The following is a 22779-nucleotide window of genomic DNA, read 5'->3' on the forward strand; positions in this document are numbered from 1 at the left end:
CTCCCTGTACTGCAGCGCCCCCAGTGGTGACTCCCTGTACTGCAGCGCCCCCAGTGGTGACTCCCTGTACTGCAGCGCCCCCAGTGGTGACTCCCCGTACTGCAGCGCCCCCAGTGGTGACTCCCTGTCTCTGCTGCTCCTCTCCACTGGTCCCGCGGAATAAATGTGTTCACTTGTGTGTTGCAGCAACCATGTGGAGGACCAGGATGTGAAGATGACCAATGAGAACCAGATCGTTCATCACAACAAGAAGAAACAGACAGCCGATCCTGGTGATTCACAAAAACTGATCAATTAATAGTTAATCAACTTACTGTGGGCGATTCATTAAATTTGGGGTTTTTGAAGATTACATTTTTGTAATGTCAGGATTTTTTTCTACCAATAAACTCTTTAGGTTTTTATAACTCGGAGCGCAATCAGGGCGGCCATCTTTTTTTAATTTGGACTCTGGTCAGGTTTACCACAGAATATCAGGACCAGGCTAAGATTTTATTATTTCATAATTACAAGAAAAAAGTCAGAATATTTGAAGAAATTATGTAGTAAGACGAGAATAAAGTTCTATGACAATAAAGTCATTAATGCAAGAATAAAGTGTGCTATGTTACCAAAACAAAGTTGTAATGTTATTAGAAAAAAGCTGTATCGTAATAAAGTTGAAATACAAAAATAGTTAAATTAACACAGTAAAGTCATATTGTCAGAAAAAATTTGTAAAAATATGTGAATAAACTCAAAATAAGAGAAACAAGTTGTTATACGAGACTAAAGTTATAATACTATTATAATAAAGTTGTAATAGAACAAGTCATAAAATTAGTAGAATGAGAGAAATTTAATGAGAATTTCTCCATGAAAAGTAATTAAAAACTAAAATGAGGAATACTGAGCATCTTGTGAAATTTACTTGGGAATTTATTATAAGAATAATAAAATATTTAATCTTTTAACACATCAGCATCAAATTATCATCAGTAGCAGAATGTTAAATGATCAAACTGATCTTCTTCGTTCCTCTTCCTTTTAGCTCTCCGGCCCAAAACCTGCATGACTGACGGCGTTAAACACGGGAAGAGGCGATTCTGACGACAAGCGTGGCGTTTCATCTCAGCCTCTGAGCCGAGGCGACGTGGAGACGACGCCTCTCCTCCACAGTCTGGTGAGCAACTGAACAAACTGCGACGCTCGGACACTGGACTCAGATTTCTGCTTTCTGGTTGGATTTCTCCTCCGTGTTCGGCTGTGAAAACTCACATTAACCCTCCAGCAGGGGGCGCCTCACTCCGTTTACAGTGCCTATTACTGAACCCGGCTGCTGCTGCTGCTGCATATTTTAATGCAACTTTCGGCATGTAAATAACTCTCTGCGAGCCAAACCATTAGCTTATAGCGCCATTAGCATGAAAATACCAGTTAGGATGCTAGTTTAGAAAAAACATTTTTGATTTATAACTGTGGCTTGAATAATTAAAACCTTCTAAATTTGTCACCAATTCATAGAAAAAGCTGAAATTATGCAAAGTGTGTGTGTACAGCGAACATCGACTGATTAATTAAATAAAATCTATATTTATTTCTCTGCTTGGCATCAGACCTTGATTATAAGTGACCTTTCTAACAGCAGCTCTGTGTGGATTCGGTGCAGCTTCAGCATTTTTCTCTAAATACGTAACCTGATATGCAAATATTATCGACTTACCTCAAATCAAAACATACAGCGTTAAAAACGTCACAAATATGGATTCATCACAGCTAAAACCTGTACTTCTTCATTAAATACACTGCAAAAACACAAAATGTTACGGAGTGTTGTTCAGTTTCTAGGGGAAATATTTTAGTTCATTTGAATAAGATAAAACTAATATACAAGCAAAAAAATCTGCCTGTTGCAGATTTTGGACTAAAACTCATTTTATAACATTTTTATTTCATTCACTCATAAATATGAATATTTCCTGCAACAACGTGGACAAATCATGAAGAAAAGGGGCAAGAAGAAGCATAAACTTATCATTTTTGCCCCAAATTCATAAAATTAACTATTCAACTCATATTTAAAATAAACAAAGAAACAAAGCATCAGCTTATTCACACACAACTTCATCCGAATAGTTTTCAACTTTATTTTAAATGCAGATTTAATTGTTTTATCTGTCAAGATTATTCTATAAATATTTAAAATAAATATTATTGACTCTAAACAAGCTCCTATATGTTGCTTGAAAGTTAGTTGTAAGTTATTTTTGGCTTATTTTAAGTGCACTAAGGTATTTGCAGTAGATGAAAATCTTGGTAAGATTGAGTGTTTTTGCAGTGTATTCCCTCTGCCAGAATCTGCTGAAAGCAGCCAGAAGTTTACATACGGCTCATCCTGGGCCGGAGTTTGGAGTTTGGTTTCCAGGCATCATGAAAACCTGACTTCACCTCATCGTGAAAACAAGATTTAGATTCACAGTTTGGAGTTTTAATTTTCTTTTTAGCACACGATTGCTGAAATATTTGCCCGCGTTTTGTTGCCATCGGCAACATTCTGGTTCAGTTCCTGGTTGGATATTTGAGCAGAGTCCTTAAATATGGAGATAACTCGGGAACAAACCAGAAACGGCCAAGGTTCAACTCTTCTGATTAAATCAGGGGTGTCCAAAGTGTGGCCCATGGGCCGTTTTTGGCCCTTCATATGATTTTGTTCGGCCGCTGATGTCAAATCAAAAACAGCCAATAAAATAAAAAACAATTGGAAAACCAAAAGAATTGGAGATTGTCTGTTTTTAATAAAACAGTCCGAAGCCTTTTTTATGTTTCGGATCTTCAATGCACTGTAAAAACACAAAACTTTACCAAGTATTGTTGTCTTGTAGTAAGTGAAATAATCTTCAGTGGAGCTAGAACTTTTTTTAATCAGTACTAATGAATTATTTACTTAAAACAAGCTGATCTACTTGTAAGTAAATACACTTGAAATAAGACAAAACTAAGATTTGTACTAGAAACCAAACCAAACACATGTAGTAAAATTTTGTGTTTTTGCAGTGCAATAAACAGATTTCATAAACATTTAGTTTTTTTGAACAGGTAAAACAAAACAAAAAGTCACACTAAACTCCTTTTTGCATTTTTTTATTTAATGAATTTTGTGGCTCTCTAGTTGTTTAAATTTGCCAGTTTTGCCCCCCGGGGCAAAAAGTTTAGACACCACTGGGTTAACTGGAAGATCCAGGGGGAACCAGTTCAACATCGGCTGAGATTCAGAGGGAAACCAGTAAAAAAACGAGTTTAAATTTCAGCCGTTTAAGAGAAGTGTGTCTGTATGTGTGACTCTGGATTAAATTCAAATGTTTGCATCTGACTCTTGTGTTTAAAAATGGCCGACGGTGTGAGATGAAAACTTCAGATTCAGAAATATTCTCCCTCCATCTGAGACTCACCGTGCAGGAAATGCAGTTTTATGGTTTTCAATGTCCAACATCAACATTAATCTTTCTCTGTATATTAATTGTGGGTTATGGTTGTATATTTGACTCTTAGTGTTTTTAAATATTTATTTTTCTAATCTTTATTATGTGTATTCGGTGTAGGTTTATTTAAATGAATAAAATATTAAAATTATTCATGTTTTCTGACGAGTTATGATTTATTTCTACATTACAATCTTTTCATCCAAGGAGCCGTTTTTCTCCCAACCCAGCTAAATAAACACATTTTACTAAGTTTGTTCATTTTGAAAATGTAAAAAAAAAAAAAAGAAAAATCATTTTCCAACCTGACAAAATGACACCTAAAAACTATTCCTGGTCATTTTTAGTTTCATGCTGTTGTGGAAATTAAATCTATTTATTCCCTGAAAATGACTAAAACCTGTATTTATTCAACATATTTAAAAACATGTTTTGCTCTAATTTTAAGAACAATTTTCCCCCATCAGTCCAGATAATAAAACTAATTTAGATCCATTAATGTCACCTGACCTGAAATGTAGTCATCATTTTTAAAGAATACATTTTTAGCAAAAACATCCACGAAATGCCAATTAGTGAAAATAATGCCAAAAGAAAAAAGCAGTTTCCAACCAGATGTTATCTAAAGATTATTTCTGCTATTTTAATTTACATTCTAAAGTATTTTATTGATCTCAAAAGGAAATTAAATTCCATTCTAGTGTTTTGTTGTGAAAATTCAGTGGATTCCCTGAAAAATGACTAAAATCTGCATTTATTCATAAAATGCATGTTAAAAAACATAATTTATGTTTTTTCTTATTTTTAGTAATTTACAAAGAGCCGTTGTTATCAGAGGGGAAACAGTCAGTAGACACTGGAACTCCATGAATATATCCTGAGGCATTTTAATGCAGAATCTGTGGTACATTTAATGGGTTTGTAAGGAATGATCATTCAGTTGCAGTTGCTGCTGGGCAGAGCAGCAAACTGCAGAGGAAAAGTGACGACCAGGCGTCGCTTTTACAAACATTCAGAGCCGGCAGCCTCAGATCTTCCCTGGAAACGACCCGTCGTCTCTCTGCCCGTCCCATTTCTCAACCTGAAGGGTCAAAGTTCACAGGAAAACCATTAGAAGGATTTTCATCCACTCTGATATTTACTGACATTTCAGGTGAAATTGAGCACATCTGACCCAACCAGACAGACTGTCTTCAGGAATAAAACGTTTTTATTTAAAAAAATAAAGTTATTAGTGAAAGTGTTGAATCTATTTACCCAGCTCATGGGGCAGAGGGATTTGTAGACCCTCCTGTACCACTCACATGGGGTGATGTCTACTCCTTTAGCAGTCAGAGCTTTCTGGCAGCGGTGATAGTCTGGAATCAGAGAAAATAAATCAAAATCCAAATTTACACATTTTAAAATCACCCTGACAGAAAATAAACCGACTTTAAAGCTGGACTTATTGCTTCGCCAGGTAAAATAGCCTGTTGTGCCACTGTGACCTTGACCTGTGATCCTTACCCAGGTAGTTGGACCAGCAGTTCCTCGTCTGGTTCTGGTTCGGGAATCGGGCATCAAAGGGAGCGGTTCGGTACTGGTCCAGCTTGGCCTTAATGTCCTCAGCCATCTTTAATAATCATCAATAAAACAATCAATATCAATGAAAACTGACTAACTGCTGTACCTTCATTTAGCCACCGGCAGTGACGTAGGCACGTTATGTAGTAAAGGAATAATTGCCTCGGATCTGTTTTATTGAATTGCCTCGGTTCTGTTTTATTGAATTGCCTCGGTTCTGTTTTATTGAATTGCCTCGGTTCTGTTTTATTGAATTGCCTCGGTTCTGTTCGTGAATGTTCGCACTGAAAGCCCGGTTCTGGTAACGCAGGGGATTATTTTCGGGGTGTCGCATGCGGCACCCGGAGCTGTGTTCATCAATGCGGCGCTGAGCTCCGGTTCCTCCTTTACGGAAAAAAACACTAAACAACCGAAACCAGCTGGTTGCTTAGCCTCCATATATTGTGACTTAAACGACATTACTGCCCAACTCCTCCCGGGCGCAGAGGCTTTCCTCTCCGCTAAAGGAGCTTCTTTTCCGCATAACCAGGTTCGGCTTGTCGGTGTATTTTAATGTATTTTTTTTACTGTTGGCCTTCATTAAACCTCGTTGTAAACAGCCTGGAGACTAAACAATGTTCAACACCAACAGCTAAGGTGGTCCCCCGCCTGAAACACACCCAGCCCTTCTTTAGGAAGCCCGTTTAAACTCTTAGAGACGCCACGAAGGTGAAGGTTACCTTTTTAAATGCGGCGAGAGCTCAGAGTCTTTACAGCGGACGGTTCGGTGCGCGTGCTTCCTCACTGACGGGCAAAGAGCGCGAAGCGCGTGCGCTCCGGCGCTCCGAGAAACGTATCCGTGCAGTCCTGTAATGATGATATGGCGGACTGCCCAGGTCACATTGAAGTGACAAACTGAGCTAGTCTGAAGTTTAGACTTCCTGTACGCAGGTGCGAGGACTGAGAGGAGATCCAGGAGAGCCTTAGCCCCCTATCAAGGAGCAGGAGGAAGTTTTTATTGTGTTTAAATTGGTAACAGAAAAAAATCAAGTGGAATAAAGCGGAAGTACATTCTCATACAATTAGTTACTTATTAAGAGAACTTAACAGTTGAGTTTTTAGGCGAAAACGTGTTTCGTTTGGCTTCACCCTACAGATATTCATTGTAATCGAAGGGAGAACAAACGTAGCTTCGCCTGCTGACACGTCGTGCGGAAGTGCAGAAAACTGTTTTAATTTATCTTTATGACATTTTGCGCGACGGCAGGGTGCGGCCTGAGTGAAATTACTGGTGTAATGTAGACGCGCTCGTTGGGATGAGCAGACTGGCGGGATATTTTCCACACCGAGGTCAGAATAACAGAATAAAACTGGAGTAACGCCGCTGATACTGAACGTGTGATGTCCGTGTTGGTTGTGTGTTCTTCTCACCATAGCGACGGAGCGCGTCTACGTCTCTACGTCAGTCTCTGCGTGGTGACACACCCCTCTGCCGACATGTAAGCCGCGCAGGCGCATTGTCTTCGGAACGAGGACCGGAGTTTTCTTTAGGACCTTCTATGGCTGTTGTGTCCGGTCTGGAAAGTTCCCCATTTTGAGATGTGAACGACAGAGCTGCCCAGTTTCTTGCTTTATATTTTTGATAATCGCTGAACTGATATTTAAATATTTCACATTATTTACAGTTTAACAACTTTTGATGAAGTTAAGATGCCTCAACTGGTAGATGGGTCATTTCCTAAATTTAAATCACAAAAACCAGATTCTCTGGGAGCAATTCAGAAATTCTCTGAAGTTTCATGACTGAAGCTTATGATAGATAGTTCCATTATAGATAGAAAAGAAGGAATACATTTCTGCAACAAGAAAAAGCTCAAATTTTGAAATTCATCTAAAATTTTCTAGAATTTTTTCTAATTTGAAAAATTAAGGGAAAATTGCTGGAAAAAACTCAGAAATTTTTAGAAGAATCTTAGAAAGATTGAGAAAAAAAAATCTTTTATCTTTTTATCTTGCAGACAGGTCAGTAAAGAAAACATCAGAAACTGTTAAAAACACACAAAAAAGGAAACATCCAATCATTTCTGAGCTGTAATGGAACCAGTTATAATAAAAAACAGCCTCTTCCGGTCTTGTCTAGTTTCTGTTTCCTGTTTAAGTTTTTTTCCCTTAATTGCTGCGGTCCGGTCCGGTCGGTCCGGTCCGGTGGGATAATCTGTTTGGGAATTTCCTTTCCCCACATCCACAACCTGCTTGATATAAACAGGTTGGAAAGCAGCTACACTAACCAGCAAAAATATATTTAATACAGAAACATCAAGTATTTCTGTATCAATAATAAATTTTTTATTTGTATTTTTTTACACAAAGTCCAGGTTGCTCAGATAACGACCATTTAGCTGATCTGGATTGTTGGTTCTGTTGTCTCTTCTTCTTGTTAAAGAAACAAAAACAGTTCCACATTTCAAACTGAAGTCTTTATTTAAAAAAGTAATTTATTCAATACAGACATTTTATCAAATAAATCAACTCCAAACGTTCAAAGCAAGAAAATCTACAGCCAAGAGTTTCTGTTTTCACTCGTTATGAGGAGGAAAGTTTCTGAAACTAGACAGCAGATGTCATGAACCACAGTGATGTTTCATAAATGATTAATAAAGTTTCAGCTCTAGTCCTGCAGACCGTAAAACTTCCAGCATCTTGGATTCAACACGTAACATTCATGTCTAAACTGACAGCAAATTAACAGCATTTAAGTGTTTGTTAGTGTTGGTTTGGTTCTGGTCTGAATCAGAACCAGTCGCTCCGTTTCCTGCTGAGTCGCAACAAATGAAAGAGTTTAAAGGCCGACATGACATGTCTCCTTTAAGGCCTCTGCGGCTAAAAGCAAAAAACGGCATATGCAAATGTTCATGCATAGAGGTGAAAATCGTCCCGCTTGGATCGGATCTGGTTCAGTTAAGACGAGTTTCAGCGGGTTTGTGTTCGCAGCAGCTGTTCAACAGTTCTGATTGGACGCCGACGTTCGGCCGCATCAGAGACAGTATGGGTAGAAAATTATTTAGGAAATCTCTAGAAAAAACCATCAAACTTCTAGATTAATCTCAGAAATTTTCTAGAAGAAAATTCGAAAATTTTAGCTTAAAAAGTAAAATTTTCTTTAAAAAAAAAGTTTAATTTCAGAAATTTCTGAGAAAAAAGGTGGAATTTCTGAGTTTGAACCTCAGAAATTTCCAGGTTTTTCTACAGAATTTGAGCTTTTTCTAGAAACGTTTTGACTCGTCCAACGCACACATTTCACTCTCTAGAAACTTTCTAAGGTTAATCTCAAAATAATTTATTTTTCTAGCATATTTTAAACTTTTCAAACACTGAAATTTCCAAGTACTTTCTGCAAAATGTATGAAATGTAAGAATTTTTTTTTCTATCTCTAATTGCCGTAATACGTCGTCATGGTAACGTCACCTTCACCTGTCCAGGTGTCAGGAAGAATCTTTCCAGTTAAAGTAAAGTAGGAAGGACTTTCTTTGGCTCGTGATAAAGTAAGAGCTTTGGATTTGTAGTGAGGAACAGTCGCCAGTTGGCGGCCATGTTTTGCCAGTCGGCGGCCATGTTTCGCTAGTCGCTCCTGAAGCGCAGGCGGTAAAACGCTTCCCGGACTTCGGCGTCGCTGTGCTGCTGGCTGGTCCTGATGTGGCGGACGCTGCACAATGGGACGTCCTGCTTCAGCTTCCGCTTGGTGAGAACCACGGTGCCGCCCGCCTCACCCGCCTCCGGCCCAGTCAGCAGGAAGTAGGCGGCGTGGCGACTGCGCTCCATCAGAGTGGCTGGAAAAGACGGGAGAACGGTTCCATAAAATGAGGCTCAACTTCCTCAGAGTATTTCATCTGGATTTTAGGACAGACCAACAGGAAGTTCTAAAATGATTCTCAGTTTCCAAAATACTTTACAGCTACAATCTGAAAAGTGTGGAGTGTTTGTATTCAGCCGATCTGAGTCCAATTTGCATAGAAAAAAAATCACTGATGTTTCCTGAGTTTCAAAAGTCCATTTTTTGACTTGAAACTTTCCATGTTTGTTTTTCTAGAAATTTTTATCAGATATTTTTAGAGAATTTTTAACTTTTAAAACTCTAAAAAATATATATATATATATTTTTTATGTTTGGAAATTTTCTCAGTTTCAAAAGTCAAACATTTTTGACTTCAAACTTTTATTTGCAGATTTTATTTTCATGACCTCTGTGTTGAATCTGCTCTGATCTAATCCATCCCATAATGTGGTTGGGTTTCCTGAGCTTCGCCCGGCCCCCAGCATGATGCTGCCTCCGCCCGGTTTTACCTCTGAAGGCGACGATGCGCTCCTCGCCGTGGCTGAACTCCAGCAGGACGTCCGGGTAGAGCGGGTGCAGCATGTAGGAGCACGGGGAACCGCCAGACTCCTCCTGCAGAGAGCAGAACCGGGCTGAGCGGCGGCTCTGGGCCGGCGCCGGCCGACAAGAGCAGAACCTACCGATGAGTTGGACCCGGACCGAATCAGGCCCCAGAACATGAAGACGGACAGCGAGTTGGTGGTGTGGACGGCGTCGGGTCGGAGGGGGCCGGCGCCGGGCTGCAGCTGCTCCTCCCACAGCAGACCGCCGGTCCCTCCGTCCAAGATGGCGACCTGCAGGACAGAGGGGGGGGTCGAAACGGGTCGACATGGGGGAGGAAGGTCTGATGATGAAGATGACGATGATGATGGACTCACCTTAGTGGAGTTTCTGACATCATCATCTTCAACTTCAACCACCGGATCAAGAACGTCGTCTCTGTTAAAGTGACCGAAGGACGGAAACCTGGAGGAGAGAGAGAGAGAAGCATCAGGACAGAGCTACACAGCGATATAGATATATAGACATAGACAGGCAGCCGGACCCCCCGCTGGAGCTGGTGTTGAATCTCCATCGTCGCTTCAAGGACGGTCCGTCCACCAGCGCCACCTCTCTTCTAGACACAACCAGCAGGTCAGAGGAATCATCGCCGTCTTTGGTCCTCAGCAAACGTCTGGCCTCCGATCTGCAGATGGAGACATGAGGCCCCAGAACACCCGATGCATGCTGGGTAACGCAGGCTGGCTCTTACTGGTAGATGGACACCAGGCCCATTGTGTTGCTGGCCGTTTTCTCCAGGTGTTTGTCCCGCTTCAGATCCGGACCCAGACCCGGTTTGGCTCTGGCTGCGATCTCCCAGAGAGGCAGGCTGAACACGCCGGAGGCTGCAGGAACGAGCTCAGGTTAGCTTCACCCACAGCCCTGCTGCTTCCCGGGACCACCGGCGACACGCCGCAGCGGCAGCGTTTCTGAGAGAGCGCAGCTCTTTGCTGCTAACGGCTGAGAGTTTGGGCCGACATCATCATCATCATCATCATCATAGAAACCAACTTTTCACCATATTGTTCCGTTTCTGGATGCAGCCAGAAGGATTTTTGCTCTTTTTCATTGTGGCGACTTACGAAGCGTAACCGTGGCAACAAGATGTTGTTTACAGCTGGGAGCATCTGATTAGCATCTCAAAAGCTCAAACAGCACCTGAACTATGACCCTGAACTCATTTACATTTTAATATCAGAAATTTTTAAGTTAAAAAAAAAAAAATTTAATGTAAAATTTTTGATTTTTTTTAATTTTCTGCGTTTCAAAAGTAAACGAGGAGGATAAGCAGATGATGTGGTTCCAGCCAGGACGTGTTAGCTGTTAGCATGTGGTCCTCAGTCATACAGCATCAGTCTTCAGTCAGAGGCTTCTTAAGTTGGCTGCACGACTGACTGCTACTGGAGATCCTTCCTGCTCACATCATCATCATCATCATCACCAAAATGACTCTGAAGATATTTGAATGACGACATTTAATGTGATGAATAAAGTTTCTCTGAATTTAAAACTTTTAGAAAGCGAGAGGAGAACCTGGAGCTCCCGGTGGAACCTGCCTCTTCAGCCGCTTTTAAAAACTATTTAGCCCTTTTCAAATATCTAGAAGGGCAACAAAAGTTTTACGGTTTTTATTATTTAGTCTTTTTAATGAAAATGTTTTCTGGGTTTCCGTCTTCGTCAGTTTTAGTCGCTACATTAACGTCGATCCGGGTCGGTCGGGATCTGAGCTACCAACCTCTCTGCAGCAGCAGGAAGTACAATCCATCTTTGGTTCGGTGCAGCAGGTGGCTCTGCGTGGCGCCGCCGCCGATGGGGACCTCCGACCCGATCCGATCCCCCGTCTGCCCGGAGAGCAGCACCAGCTGCGTCTGCAGGTTTGGACAGGAAGAGGTTAAATCTGACGGGTTGGATCAGAACCGCCGCGACGCAGCAACCGGTCTACCTGTGTGTCATTCAGCAGGACCAGAACCACGTCGTGGACCCGGTCCCCGTCCAGATCCGGGACACTGAGGACGGGCAGCGAGACGGACAGAACCGAGGGCCGAGGCTGCTGCCACATCACCGCACCTGGAACCAGAACCGGGTCGTAACTAGTTACAGTTCCAGAGTAACTTTAAAGAAATTAAAAGTACTTTTAGGAGTATTTTTACTGCGCTGTACTTTTCACTTTTACTTGAATAATTTCATTCTGAAGTATTTCTTCTCTTACTGGAGTAAATTAACGTGTTTGAACCTCCAGACAGACTCAAACCTGCAGTTTCTGATAAAGTTTCAAACATTTTTAATTGAAAGAAAGAAACTGATCAGGAACATTTTTATTTGGCTTGATTTTGTTATTTTTGGCTATTATTGTCCTTTTCATCCTTAAAATACCAAATTTTCCTCTTAAGTTCATATTTTGGTTCAGCTGATGATGTCATTTTTAAACATTAAATGATTGATCATTTGATCAGTTATCTTATAAAACCACGTTGAAGCAGATCTTCTCCTTCTTGACCATCATTTTTCCACCTCAGCCTGAAGACACTCAGGCTTCACTGGTTAATATTTCCAGAATAAAGTCGCAGTGTTACAAAAATAAAGTAATAATTTTATGAGAACTAAAGAAAAAAAAAATTAACCCTTTCATGCATGAATTAAGATCCTGTTTGTCAGGATTTTTTTTCCATTTTTTTTTTATTTTCTTAAGGCATAAAAAAAAGAAAAAATATTTCACTTTTTTATTTTATTTTATTTTATTTAGGTGATCAATTGTAATTTTTTCCAAAAACAAAGTTGTTATTTGAAAAATCCATCAGTAGTATTGTTCTATATGGTTATCTGATGTCACAATGTTTTTACCTGTAAGAGTCTGCAGGAGAAGGAGGGACCGGGTCGGCCATCTTGGATTTAACAAAAATAATTTCTTGCATTTGCAGCTGATGGTCAGTAGTTACAGAGTATTTTATGATGCTTAGTGTCCACTTCAGTGGTCTGTGTGCATTTAAAACAAAGATCCACAGGAAGCTCAAGAAATGGCCTTTAGACAGCCATGGTGACCGCTATGCATGAAAGGGTTAACATGAGGATTGTTATATACTTTGATTTAACTTTTAGATAAGGAAATATTTCATCTTTTAACACATCAGCATCAAATTCTTAACATCAGGACTTTGAAACGATTCTGCAATCTAAGAAAGGTCATTAAAACGGCTTAAAAAATGAAAAATATTTAGATTTGTCTTCAGTTGTAGCTTCATTCCTGCTCTGACTGTCATGTTCTTTCAGTAAAATGACTTGCTTTTTAGTCTGAATACTCCAGATAACGATTAATCGATTACTACATTAATTGATTGTTATTCTAATAATCAATTAATCTTTTAAGCCCACATCCTGATTTCAGAAAATTAAACATCTACAGATAAAGGACGGTAAAGGTTTTCTTTCTCCTTAGTGTTTACACAAAGGCTCCAACAGCAGAGTTTTGATAGATGATTAGCTTGGCTGACCGGTGCGTTTGTCGACGGCGGTCAGGTTGTCCGAATGGGACAGCAGGCAGTGCCAGGATGAAGGCCGCAGGCCGCACTGGGCCCAGTCCAGCTCGCCCCCCAGCGGCCGCTCCCACAGCGTCTCTCCTTTGGTCCCGTCCAGCGCCAGCAGGAACAGACACGGCGAAGTCAGGCCTGGAAGACAGACGCTGGGAATCAAACGACCGACCTGAGCTGCAGTGAAACGCCGACCGAACGCGACTCCACCTTCGTCAGAACACGACGTGTTTGGAGAACTTTCTGGGCTTCTGATGACGATCAGGACGTCCATCACCTGGTCGCTGTTGGCGTGGTCCAGAGCCAGGAAGTCGTAGGTCACTGAGAGGAGAGACGGCGGTTAGTCTAGGGATCAAACGATTAATTGAATCGTCAATTAATTTAGTAATCGATTAATCTTTCCCTGGAGTAAAGGTCGTACGCTGAAACTTCCACACATTCAGATCAGTAAAGGAGCCAAAGCTGCACAAAAATATATACATTTTGCATTTAAGATAAAAACAACAACTTTGAACCAGAAAATAATCTCTGAACTTCTCAGTTTTAGCTAAAAAGATTCTATTTTATCCAATTATCTCTCAGTTAATCCATGAAATAATCCCACTGAGGCCTGAGCTGCAGAGGAACCTTCTGCTTCCAACCATCAAACCTTCATGAAAAACATGTCATATAAAGTAACGAGGCCATTTTTAAATCTGATCAATTGATTCATTTTCTGTATAATTGATTGTCAGGATAATTAATCACCAGAATAATCGATCATCAGATTAATTAATCATAACAGTCTATAATAATTGATTAGAATAATCAATAGCTAATACTCGTTAGGGTCTGCCTGCCTGCAGCGCCGCTACTCGCCTGCGTCGGAGAAGCTTCGGCTCCAGTTGAGCTTGTACTGCGGCCGCTCAGGACACGGGATGATGAAGGAGAAGGCGAAGACCACGGTGAGGCAGAGGAAGAGGGAGAGGAAGAACACCGCCGTCCTCCAGTGGCTCATCCTGCAGAATCCCCGCTTGCAGCTCTTCTTCTGCAGTTCTGCCGCCGGAGCCGCCTCCGACCCGTCTCCCGCCGGCTTCAGAGGGGAGCCCTCGGTGGCCTGGTCTGCGGTCTCCATGGCCTTCACAGCATCACCGGCCTGCAGAGCTGAGGCAGGAAGCGGCGTGAGAACGGAAAACCGGGAGGAAACGCTCAGACTTTTTAAAAACGTGGTGGTGGCAGCATCATGTTAGGGGAAGGTGGGTGGAGCTAAAACCTGTTAGAAGCTATTATGGGCTGGATCAGGTCAAAGGTCAACAACCTTTACGACCCGTTATATTTAAACAGCAACTCGACTCTTTCAGATTATTATTTTGTTATATACAAAAAAAAATTTACCCAGGAAAAAAAGAATATTTTTTTGTGAGAATATTATAAATATATTACATTACTTTAAAGGTATAAGAACTGCTGAAGCTGGCATTATTTACTTCTGGTAGATTGCTTAAAGGAGTTGGTTCTGGTTCTGGTTCTGAGGAATAATCAAGAAAATTATGAACATCATCTTCACAGGACTGTCTTCATAGAGCATCTTCAGTCAGAGGCTTCTTTGGGTTCGCTGTAATACATACTGCTACTGGAGCTCCGGTCCAGCCCACAGTCATCAGTTAGAATGGCCTAGTTGAAGTCCGGACATAAATCTAATTGAGAACCTGTGGTGAGGATCACAAATGAGCTGTTTTACAAAGATTTGGTGAAAATGTTCGTTTCTGTGAGGCTGAATACAAACCACAAATTACTCATTGTGAATATTGTCGTTTTCCTCATTTTTATCACAGTGTGTTGTTTTAAAGAGACAGAGTCTGGAAAATGTTTGAGTGCTGTGAATAATTTCGGCCTGGCCGGTCCGGGTCTCTTATCTGCATCAACCTTTGTGGCTCTGAGCCCATTCAGATGTGCCAGAACTGGTTCCAGAAACATCTGTGCCCAAAAACAAAAACACCCAAACAGAACCTACCATCTTCAACCGGAACAACACGCCCAGTTAGTCACGGTGGCCTCAGGTCATTTACAGCAGGGACAGCTTCATAACGACAAAATTAAACCCTCACCTGGACACAGACAACCCCCAACTCAAAGCTGTTCAAATAAAATTAAAGATTTAGTCTTTACTGGGCATATAAGTTAGCGAAATTAGTTCAAAAACAGGTGAAAGTACTTTGCTATCACAAGTTGTTCAGCAAATGCTAAATCCACACAGCAGCGAGATCGGTATCTTTGCTACAAACACGTATTATTTCAGTTAAAACAATTTTTAAAAATAGGCATTAAAAGGAGAATTTTTTCTTACGTTAACTTTCAACCGATCTTCGTCGGTCACTGGTTCTGTTCTGCAGCTGCCCAGATCTGCGCAAACTAATCAGAGATAAGCATAACGTGAATGTCTATTTTTACCTTTACTTTGTCTGACAGGTGTTACCATATGAAATATCTATACTTTCTAACAAAAATAAAAGCATAATACCGTTTTTCCACGACAATCTAATCTAAAATTTAATGTAGCCTTTTAAAAAAAACTCTATCGGAGTGTGACCGGGTGTAAATAGCTGCAACCTGGCAGTCTTAATTCAGGGATTAGTAGTTGCCAAGGCTCTGGTGTTAGAGCGTTGTGATTGGTTGATCTTAGATCTGTAGCGGCATAGAAGTTACCGCGTCATTTCCGTAATTTTAAACGGAAACGGGTCAGTTCGCGACGTAAAGAAAAGCAGTTAGCGGTGATGGTTGGAAAAAAATACGGTTCAACCTGGTAAACAAATAGAAGAGCTGGTCCAGTTGTTCGGTTGTCGACGGAATCACCGTAGACCATGTCCGCCCAGGCTCAGATGAGAGCGCTGCTCGACCAGCTGATGGGAACAGCGCGGGATGGTGAGTAGCTGTGGGAGCTAACGGAGCTAGCCAAGATGGAGGCTCTGCTGAGGCTGGCTTGTGTTGGCGAGTGGTGGACAGACCTGCTTGAATGGATGTACCACAGAGCGCTGCTTCTTAACACAGGAAAACTGCTTCCAGGCCTTAAAATGAGTTCTAAATTTAGCGCTTACTGTATCCATCCGCCGTGTTTAGTTTAAATTTACATAAATATGTGCATTTTGTCCTGCCTAGAATGCGGGCTAAGTTAGCTCCAGCTAGTCTGGTGTTTATTGTGGAGTTAGGAAAGCTGCCGGCGCCATACTGCCACCATGTCCAGCTGACCCACCGGATTACGCTTATAACGGAATAATTAACTCCTAACTACTGTTCTTCATGTTTAATACTTGGTTACATTTCTGCCACACATTGGCTTTAAATGCTAATTTGATGTAGCTTCTGTGAAATTAAATTTGCTTTCAAAGTATTAGGCAAACATACGAGTTTTAATCGATGCTGTAGTTTATTAAATTAATATTATATATCATAACAATGACTCTGCGCTAACATCAGTTGATGACGTGTTTAAGTGCCTTGCAGAAGTATTGAAGTTTTTGATATTATGACCACAAACAGCCAAATATTTCACTGGAAAAACATAAAATAATCAGAAAGTGGCCTGCATCTTTAATATGGCGCCTTTAGATTGGGTATTGGGACCTAATTCCCATAAATTATGAAGAGTCCACATGTTTGTAATTTAGCCTAACTGCAGATGTTCTGGCCTGCAACTGGTAATAACTCTGGTTTGAAGTCATAAAGAGTCAAATAATTGTTTAATGTGAACATAATTGTCCAAACTTTTTACCAAAACTCTGAAGCTTCAAAGTTCAGGAGAGTCACAAAGAAGTTTTTGTGTTTTTTTTTTCTGTTGGATAAACTAAACATCCAATATTTAAATGAATTAAATAAAAGTTTCTGTTGAAGAAACTGAATGTTGAAATCACAGGGGTCATAGGTCACACATAGATGCACAATTAGCTCCATTTTTGGATGATGATCTGCACATGTGTCCGTTTCTTCAGCCCAGTTTAATAAATGTCTGATTTTGCTTTGAATCACTGAATGTTTGATCTTCTAAACTAAACTAATTAACAGAGAAAATCTCTGGTTTGCACCTAAAAATGTTCTTTTCATGAGGAATTTAATCTGATGTCCAGATGGCCGACCTTGACCTGACTTGAACCTTGACTCTGGAGCTGCAGTCAGGGGCCACACAGACTCAACTCCAGGGCCTCAGACGGCCCCTGTGCCGCACTTTGGACAACCCTGGCTTAGATCAAATTAAAACTTGTGGTTATAAATTACAAATTTGAAAAGACTCGATACTTTTGGAGGCACTGAAAGCATGAAATCATTTATCAGCATAGCTGATGTTAAATGATCAGTCGTCCAGAATTTATTGCGATAAACGATAATATTGTTGTTTGAGACCATTTTCCAGTAATGTAATAATGCAAGAACACTTTCTCAGACTCTAAACTGTAACAAACATTTAACTGGAAGACATTTTGAATATCTAAAATAAAAAACAACAAATGAAATGAATTCAACAAAATTATCCTTCAACATAAGAGACCAAAACACCAGGCTGAAGACTTTTATCATGCAGTTTTTGGCTGGAGACTTTTATCATCCAGTTTTTGGTAGAAAAGCGATAAATGATGCAAATAGAAACGTTTGTGTTGGCTAATGGATGAATTTATCGACGTGCTCAGGTTTATTTTGTTGCGCTCTTTGTGGCCTGTGAAGCGCTGGCGGTTCCATCTGTTCAGTCAGAGCGGGTCTGTGTGGTGTGCGTGTGTGATCACATTTATTTCTGATTCTTCCCATACATGTGTTGCATACAAACTGAACAATTGTGGCCCCTTTATTTTATTCATTAAGGTTCAGTGTATCATTGCCAGCCTACATCAATCTGCAAGGGAGTTGCAGAAAAGCCTCATGTTCATCGAGCCGTGAGTCACACATGATTTTTAAAGCTGTTATGATCAATATCCAAACAATTTCTCTGCCTTCCGCAGTTTATTGTAGCTTTTTATTTAAATAATCGTATAATTCCTCAGTGGCACATCAGTTACCTTCAGCTAACACGTCTAGCTGCGTTGTTTCCATACGAGCCGACTGGCAGCAACGCCTTTACACGGCAGATTAGAGATTAGCAATCCACTCGTTGACAATCTGACTTGTGTATGACTCCCAACTTCTTACTGCAGGTTTGGGCCAGAAATCTGTTCCCATTTAAACTTTTCTGCAGCGGGTTTAAAATTCTGCAGCTGAGGTGTTGAAGATGCAGGAGGGTACAGTATGTGGTGCAGATCGCAGTGTGTATAACCGCATTTCTTTCCCTTGGATTCTTTTTTTAAGTGTTTTATTATTATGAATGGCTTGGCTGGAGATTTTTATCAAAGTGATTTTCATTTTTTTGTGCATTAGTCCATTTTTTTTCTGTCCAGGAAAGTATTAAAAACATAATTAATGCTTTTAGTTAGAAGTAAATCTCATTTCACTGCTACCAGCTGGAGACGCACCGATCCACGTTTTCACTTTCGGTGCCGATGTCTGAGGTTTAGTACCGATCTGATGCAGAGAAACGGCTGGATTTATTTAAACGCACATAAACAAACTGAATTACAAATGTATTTACTAACTCTGCACTTAAACATGTAAAAATAAAACGACTTTAATTTGTTCAGTCAGTGCAGTCAGGATTCAAAAGATTAAATATAAACGGCAACAAACTGTCAGAAAAGTTCAGACAGTTTGTTTAGGAGTTATTAATATAAAGTAAGGTGAGTAGAAATAGACTGAATAGATTGGACTCATTGCCACTGATATTTCTCCGATATCGGCACCGATACAGATATTGATACTGGATCGGTGCGCCTGCTCCCAGCAGCAGTGTGGGCCTTTAACGTGATTTATTGATTCTTTGGAAGGTAAGAACCAGACATACAGCAGTAAGATCTACACGCTTAACATCTATGTTTACTATGATTAACACGGAAACAGATATGAGTCCAGTTCCCTTAAAGGGAAGGTTTGCACCTGTGACAGCTGCAGCTAACGTTAGCGTAGCCTAACTCTTCCTCCTCTTCCTCACTCTTCTTCTCTTGTTTCAGGCGACGAGACGCGGCAGAGGGTCAAGTTCACCGACGAGCGAGTCTGCAAGAGTCACCTGCTCAACTGCTGCCCGCATGACATCCTGTCTGGAACGGTGGGTCACGCGCGCGCGCCCCAAAATACGCCGGTAACCATGGCAACCGGTGCTGGGCGACAAACCGGCCCAGAAGTTATCGCTGTAAACGATAATATTGATGTTTTAATGGCATAAATTAAAAACATTTTTAAATGTCCAAAATAAATAAACAAACGGCAAATAAAATGAATTATGAAGTCTCTCCAACCAAAATATGTTTTAGTTGTAGCTGGTTGTTGCTAGGCAACCAAAGAGTTGGTGGTTAGTGATTCCACCAACCTAGCTTAGCTAGCAGTAAGAGGCTGAGCAGCTAGCTACTGAACAGGAGGAAGAGTTAGCTACTGTAAGCTAGCTGCAGCTAGTGAACGTCAAGTGGTTAATCTGATGCTGAGCTGTAAGAGCTGCTTAGTCGTCTGTTTTTCACACACCGTTAGCTAAACACGCTGCTGCGGTCAGTCTGTTTATTTAATGCTAGCCAAAATATTCCTCTCTGTAAATCTGAGATTACCACAGATTACCACGTATTCTGCAAAGTGAATATAAAAAAATCCAAACAAAAACAGAGTCTGATGCCTGCAGTGGCCGTTTTCTGTTCATGCTGTTGTGGAAACGTCTGTTTGACGTCTTAATTTTAGTTTAAAATGTTTCCACACTTTTGATTAGTTAATTTTGGTGCACATCTTCCACTAAAGGTACCGCTTAGCTTAGCATACGCACATCGATTTGGTCACCAGCTGCGTTTCCATTCACCATAGAATTCACAATTAGCCTTTTTGAAAATAAATTAGCTTAATGGAAACATGAGAATTTTGAGTTGGGTTTGTTTTGTCTGTCAAAATTAGTCTATTTTGCAAAACTGCAATGGAAATGCTCTTTGTTTTCATCACACAAGTCATGTGATCATCAACAAGATGTTACTACTGCCAGAAACCACGAAGAAGACGACAGGAAGTAGTTTTAGGATTATGATGCAGCATGTTTTTTAATGACTTTATGTGAACAAATGGATTCACATGACTTTAGTTGTGTTTCTGATTTACTGGAAACACCGTAATTGTGAAATAGTTTTTTTTTTTACATTACTGGAATATCAACCGCATTTTGCACGTGGAGACATTTCAGCCCTAATTTATTACAAAAAATCCATGAAAGTTTGTCGTTTTCTGGATAGAAAGAGGGAAATTACACAGAATTTTTATTAAAACCTGCATCTTAAACCATTTTGTACAAATTCAGATGCATAAACGAGTTTATTTGATTCCAGTTGTGTTGAATAATTTCTGTTGTTTTGCAGCGTATGGATCTGGGCGAATGCACAAAGATCCACGACCTGGCGCTGCGAGCCGACTACGAAATCGCCTCCAAGGAGAGAGATCTGTTCTTCGAGCTCGATGTAAGTGACGACCTTCAGAAAATGAATATTGGTTATTGATAACCAGCCTTAATGATCAGATAAATGTTTGTTTTCCCCCTGAAGGCCGTGGATCACCTGGAGACGTTCATCGCCGACTGCGACCGGCGGACAGAGTTAGCCAAGAAACGGCTGGCTGAGACGCAGGAGGAGATCAGCGCAGAAGTGGCTGCAAAGGTGGAGCTGCACTCACCTCTGTGTGTGTGTGTGTGTGTGTGTGTGTGTGTGTGTGTGTGTGTGTGTGTGTGTGTGTGTGTGTGTGTGTGTTTTGGCTACGCAGCTAACCCCATCATGCATTGCTGCGTTTCAGGCTGAGAAGGTCCATGAGCTGAACGAGGAGATCGGGAAGCTGCTGGCGAAGGCGGAGCAGCTCGGCGCCGAGGGCAACGTGGACGAAGCCCAGAAGGTTCTGCAGGAGGTGGAGAAGGTCCGCACCAGGAAAAAGGATGCCGAGGTGAGTCAGGAGAGGAGAGCCGCCAGGAACAGGAAGTGCTTCCTCTTCTTAAAGGTAACACCGCGGGTTTTCTTTTGCCCTCGTCTCCGTCTGGTAGGAGGAATACAGAAACTCCATGCCAGCCTCCAGCTTCCAACAACAGAAACTCCGCGTCTGTGAGGTTTGCTCCGCCTACTTGGGTCTCCATGACAACGACCGCCGCCTGGCCGACCATTTTGGTGGGAAGCTTCACCTGGGCTTCATCCAGATCAGGGAGAAACTGGACCAACTAAAGGTACACGCCGCGCTTCCCCTTTAAACACGCTTTTTAAAGCGGACCTAGTATGAAAAATTCACATTTTACACGTTTTTCTAATTTGATTTAAGTTTCTACTGGTTCTAAACAAAAAACAAAACAAAAAAAGACCGTAAGCAATTTTTAAAAAATCACCCAGCTGTTATTTTGCAATAAGTTCATTTTCTTTTAGTGTCGGGAAAATTAACTGTTTCAAAAACTTTTGGAACGTAACGTCACAAAAGGGAGTTACCTAGCAACCCCAGCGGAACTCTGTCCGTTACCTAGCAACCCCAGCGGAACTCTGTCCGTTACCTAGCAACCCCAGCGGAACTCTGCCCGTTACCTAGCAACCCAAGCAAAGTTCCAGCATGTTTGGTCAGCTGGTTTCTCTGCCATGTGCTTTTCAACGATGTATGGTTGTTATTGCACGTCTATTTTGCAGCCATTTCCATGCGAGTGTAATTGTTGGCCAGTAGCAGCTTATTGGGATTTAAAGCGACAAGAAGCCTTGAAACGGCTCATCCTGAAAGAGAATCTAATTATTTAAGAATAGTTTTGTTCAGTCAATGTGCCATAGACCAACCCTGACCTGTTGGTGGGAGCAAACTGAGTCGCCTTGATGGGTTTTTTAAGTAATTTTGACTGAACTTGGAGTGAACATGAAGAACTAATGGAACCAGATTAGAAGTGTTGCTTCAGATAGATTTTCTTTCCCTTTAAATATTTTGTGTTTTACCAGAAAACGGTGGTTGAGAAGCAGGAGAAAAGGAACCAGGAGCGCCTAAAGAGGAGAGAGGAGAGAGAAAAAGAGGAACGGATGCGGAGAAGGTAAGGATGGAAGCGTTGGCTGGTCATGGTGCCCGGTGGTAACTTTACCCGTTTGCTCCTCAGGACTCGGTCCCGCAGCAGAGAGCATAGGAGGTGAGCTGACTGGACCTTCCTCAGCTTTTATGTCATGAAACGCTTTAGTTCTGGATTTCAAGTTGTGTTTATTTCAGGTCCCGTTCACGTGACCGCAGACGGAGGCGCTCACGCTCCTCGTCCCGGGACCGGCGCCGCTCGCGCTCACGCTCCAGGGACAGGAAGCGGCGGCACCGCAGCAGATCCCGCTCCCGCAGCCGAGGGCATCGCCACAGCCACGAGCAGAGCTCCAGACACAAGTAGGGCTGCAGGGCAGCGCCGGCGGTCACCCCGCAGGGGGGCGGCGGTCACCCCGCAGGGGGGCGGCGGTCACCCCGCAGGGGGGCGGCGGTCACCCCGCAGGGCGGCGCTGGATATGTGGCTTTCTTTGTTCTTTTCTATCTTGCTTTCTTTGTCTTCGTATTTTCTGTATTTCTCTATTTCTGTTTTGCTTTCTTTCTATCCTTTCTTTGTGTTGCTATCTTTTCTTTCTTTCTTTCTTCGTGTTTCTGTCCTTTTCTTTCTTTCTTCCTTTCATTCTTTCTTTCTTTGTTTCTGTCCCTTTCATTCTTTCTTTCTTTGTTTCTGTCCTTTCTTTCTTTCTTTCTTTGTTTCTGTCCCTTTCATTCTTTCTTTCTTTGTTTCTGTCCTTTCTTTCTTTC

At 41.4% G+C, this 22779-nt stretch overlaps 4 protein-coding genes across 8 annotated transcripts in view; 2 read left to right on the forward strand and 2 right to left on the reverse strand.

Annotated features, from left to right (window-relative positions):
- Positions 1–11178, forward strand: part of katnip (katanin interacting protein) — a 31380-nt gene extending 20202 nt beyond the window's left edge. For 3 of the 4 annotated variants that reach the window (XM_008436288.2, XM_008436289.2, XM_008436290.2), the window contains 2 exons: positions 187–272; positions 1031–2745. In XM_008436288.2, coding sequence (XP_008434510.1) covers positions 187–272; positions 1031–1089 — 145 coding nt within the window. In that variant the 3' untranslated portion in view covers positions 1090–2745. Of the gene's footprint in view, positions 1–186; positions 273–1030; positions 2746–11093 lie in introns of those variants that run through there. The other variant, XR_001777647.1, reaches the window with a different exon arrangement.
- Positions 4322–5936, reverse strand: cox6b1 (cytochrome c oxidase subunit 6B1). Its single transcript, XM_008436286.2, has 4 exons — positions 5741–5936; positions 4965–5070; positions 4716–4816; positions 4322–4539 (listed from the first exon to the last, which is right to left on the reverse strand). Exons 2-4 carry the CDS (start codon positions 5068–5070, stop codon positions 4486–4488), a joined length of 261 nt encoding a protein of 86 aa, XP_008434508.1. The 5' UTR covers positions 5741–5936; the 3' UTR covers positions 4322–4485.
- Positions 7459–15327, reverse strand: fam234a (family with sequence similarity 234 member A). 2 transcript variants are annotated; one of them, XM_017310872.1, is made up of 12 exons: positions 15263–15327; positions 13795–14079; positions 13147–13257; positions 12901–13074; positions 11355–11479; positions 11148–11280; positions 10125–10257; positions 9918–10058; positions 9751–9838; positions 9514–9666; positions 9343–9445; positions 7459–8828 (listed from the first exon to the last, which is right to left on the reverse strand). In XM_017310872.1, exons 2-12 carry the CDS (start codon positions 14048–14050, stop codon positions 8620–8622), a joined length of 1626 nt encoding a protein of 541 aa, XP_017166361.1. In that variant the 5' UTR covers positions 14051–14079; positions 15263–15327; the 3' UTR covers positions 7459–8619. The 2 variants fall into 2 exon arrangements, with proteins under 2 accessions (XP_017166361.1, XP_008434507.1); XM_008436285.2 differs by lacking the exon at positions 15263–15327 and adding an exon at positions 14930–15201.
- Positions 15328–15632: 305 nt separating this feature from the next.
- luc7l (LUC7-like (S. cerevisiae)) overlaps positions 15633–22779 on the forward strand; it is an 8182-nt gene continuing 1035 nt past the window's right edge. Inside the window, exons 1-9 of the mRNA XM_008436292.2 lie at positions 15633–15837; positions 18999–19093; positions 20370–20468; positions 20553–20663; positions 20797–20940; positions 21038–21214; positions 21957–22045; positions 22109–22138; positions 22216–22377. Coding sequence (XP_008434514.1) covers positions 15777–15837; positions 18999–19093; positions 20370–20468; positions 20553–20663; positions 20797–20940; positions 21038–21214; positions 21957–22045; positions 22109–22138; positions 22216–22377 — 968 coding nt within the window. The 5' untranslated portion in view covers positions 15633–15776. The remainder of the gene's footprint in view (positions 15838–18998; positions 19094–20369; positions 20469–20552; positions 20664–20796; positions 20941–21037; positions 21215–21956; positions 22046–22108; positions 22139–22215; positions 22378–22779) is intronic.

The sequence above is a fragment of the Poecilia reticulata genome, linkage group LG19, assembly GCF_000633615.1.
Source record: "Poecilia reticulata strain Guanapo linkage group LG19, Guppy_female_1.0+MT, whole genome shotgun sequence".
In the NCBI taxonomy this organism is placed as follows: domain Eukaryota; kingdom Metazoa; phylum Chordata; class Actinopteri; order Cyprinodontiformes; family Poeciliidae; genus Poecilia; species Poecilia reticulata.

What these genes read in the sequence shown, in the direction of transcription:
- cox6b1 (XM_008436286.2), bottom strand. Translation starts at nt 5,070, where the DNA reads ATGGCTGAGGACATTAAGGCCAAGCTGGACCAGTACCGAACCGCTCCC. An exon ending in CTGCTGGTCCAACTACCTGG is followed by an intron (nt 4,817 to 4,964) that starts GTAAGGATCACA and finishes CTCTGATTCCAG; the next exon opens with ACTATCACCGCTGCCAGAAA. An exon ending in CCCTCTGCCCCATGAGCTGG is followed by an intron (nt 4,540 to 4,715) that starts GTAAATAGATTC and finishes TTGACCCTTCAG; the next exon opens with GTTGAGAAATGGGACGGGCA.
- fam234a (XM_017310872.1), bottom strand. Translation starts at nt 14,050, where the DNA reads ATGGAGACCGCAGACCAGGCCACCGAGGGCTCCCCTCTGAAGCCGGCG. An exon ending in CGCCGTCGACAAACGCACCG is followed by an intron (nt 11,480 to 12,900) that starts GTCAGCCAAGCT and finishes TTCTGGTTCCAG; the next exon opens with GTGCGGTGATGTGGCAGCAG. An exon ending in GGCCTGGTGTCCATCTACCA is followed by an intron (nt 10,059 to 10,124) that starts GTAAGAGCCAGC and finishes CTCCATCTGCAG; the next exon opens with ATCGGAGGCCAGACGTTTGC.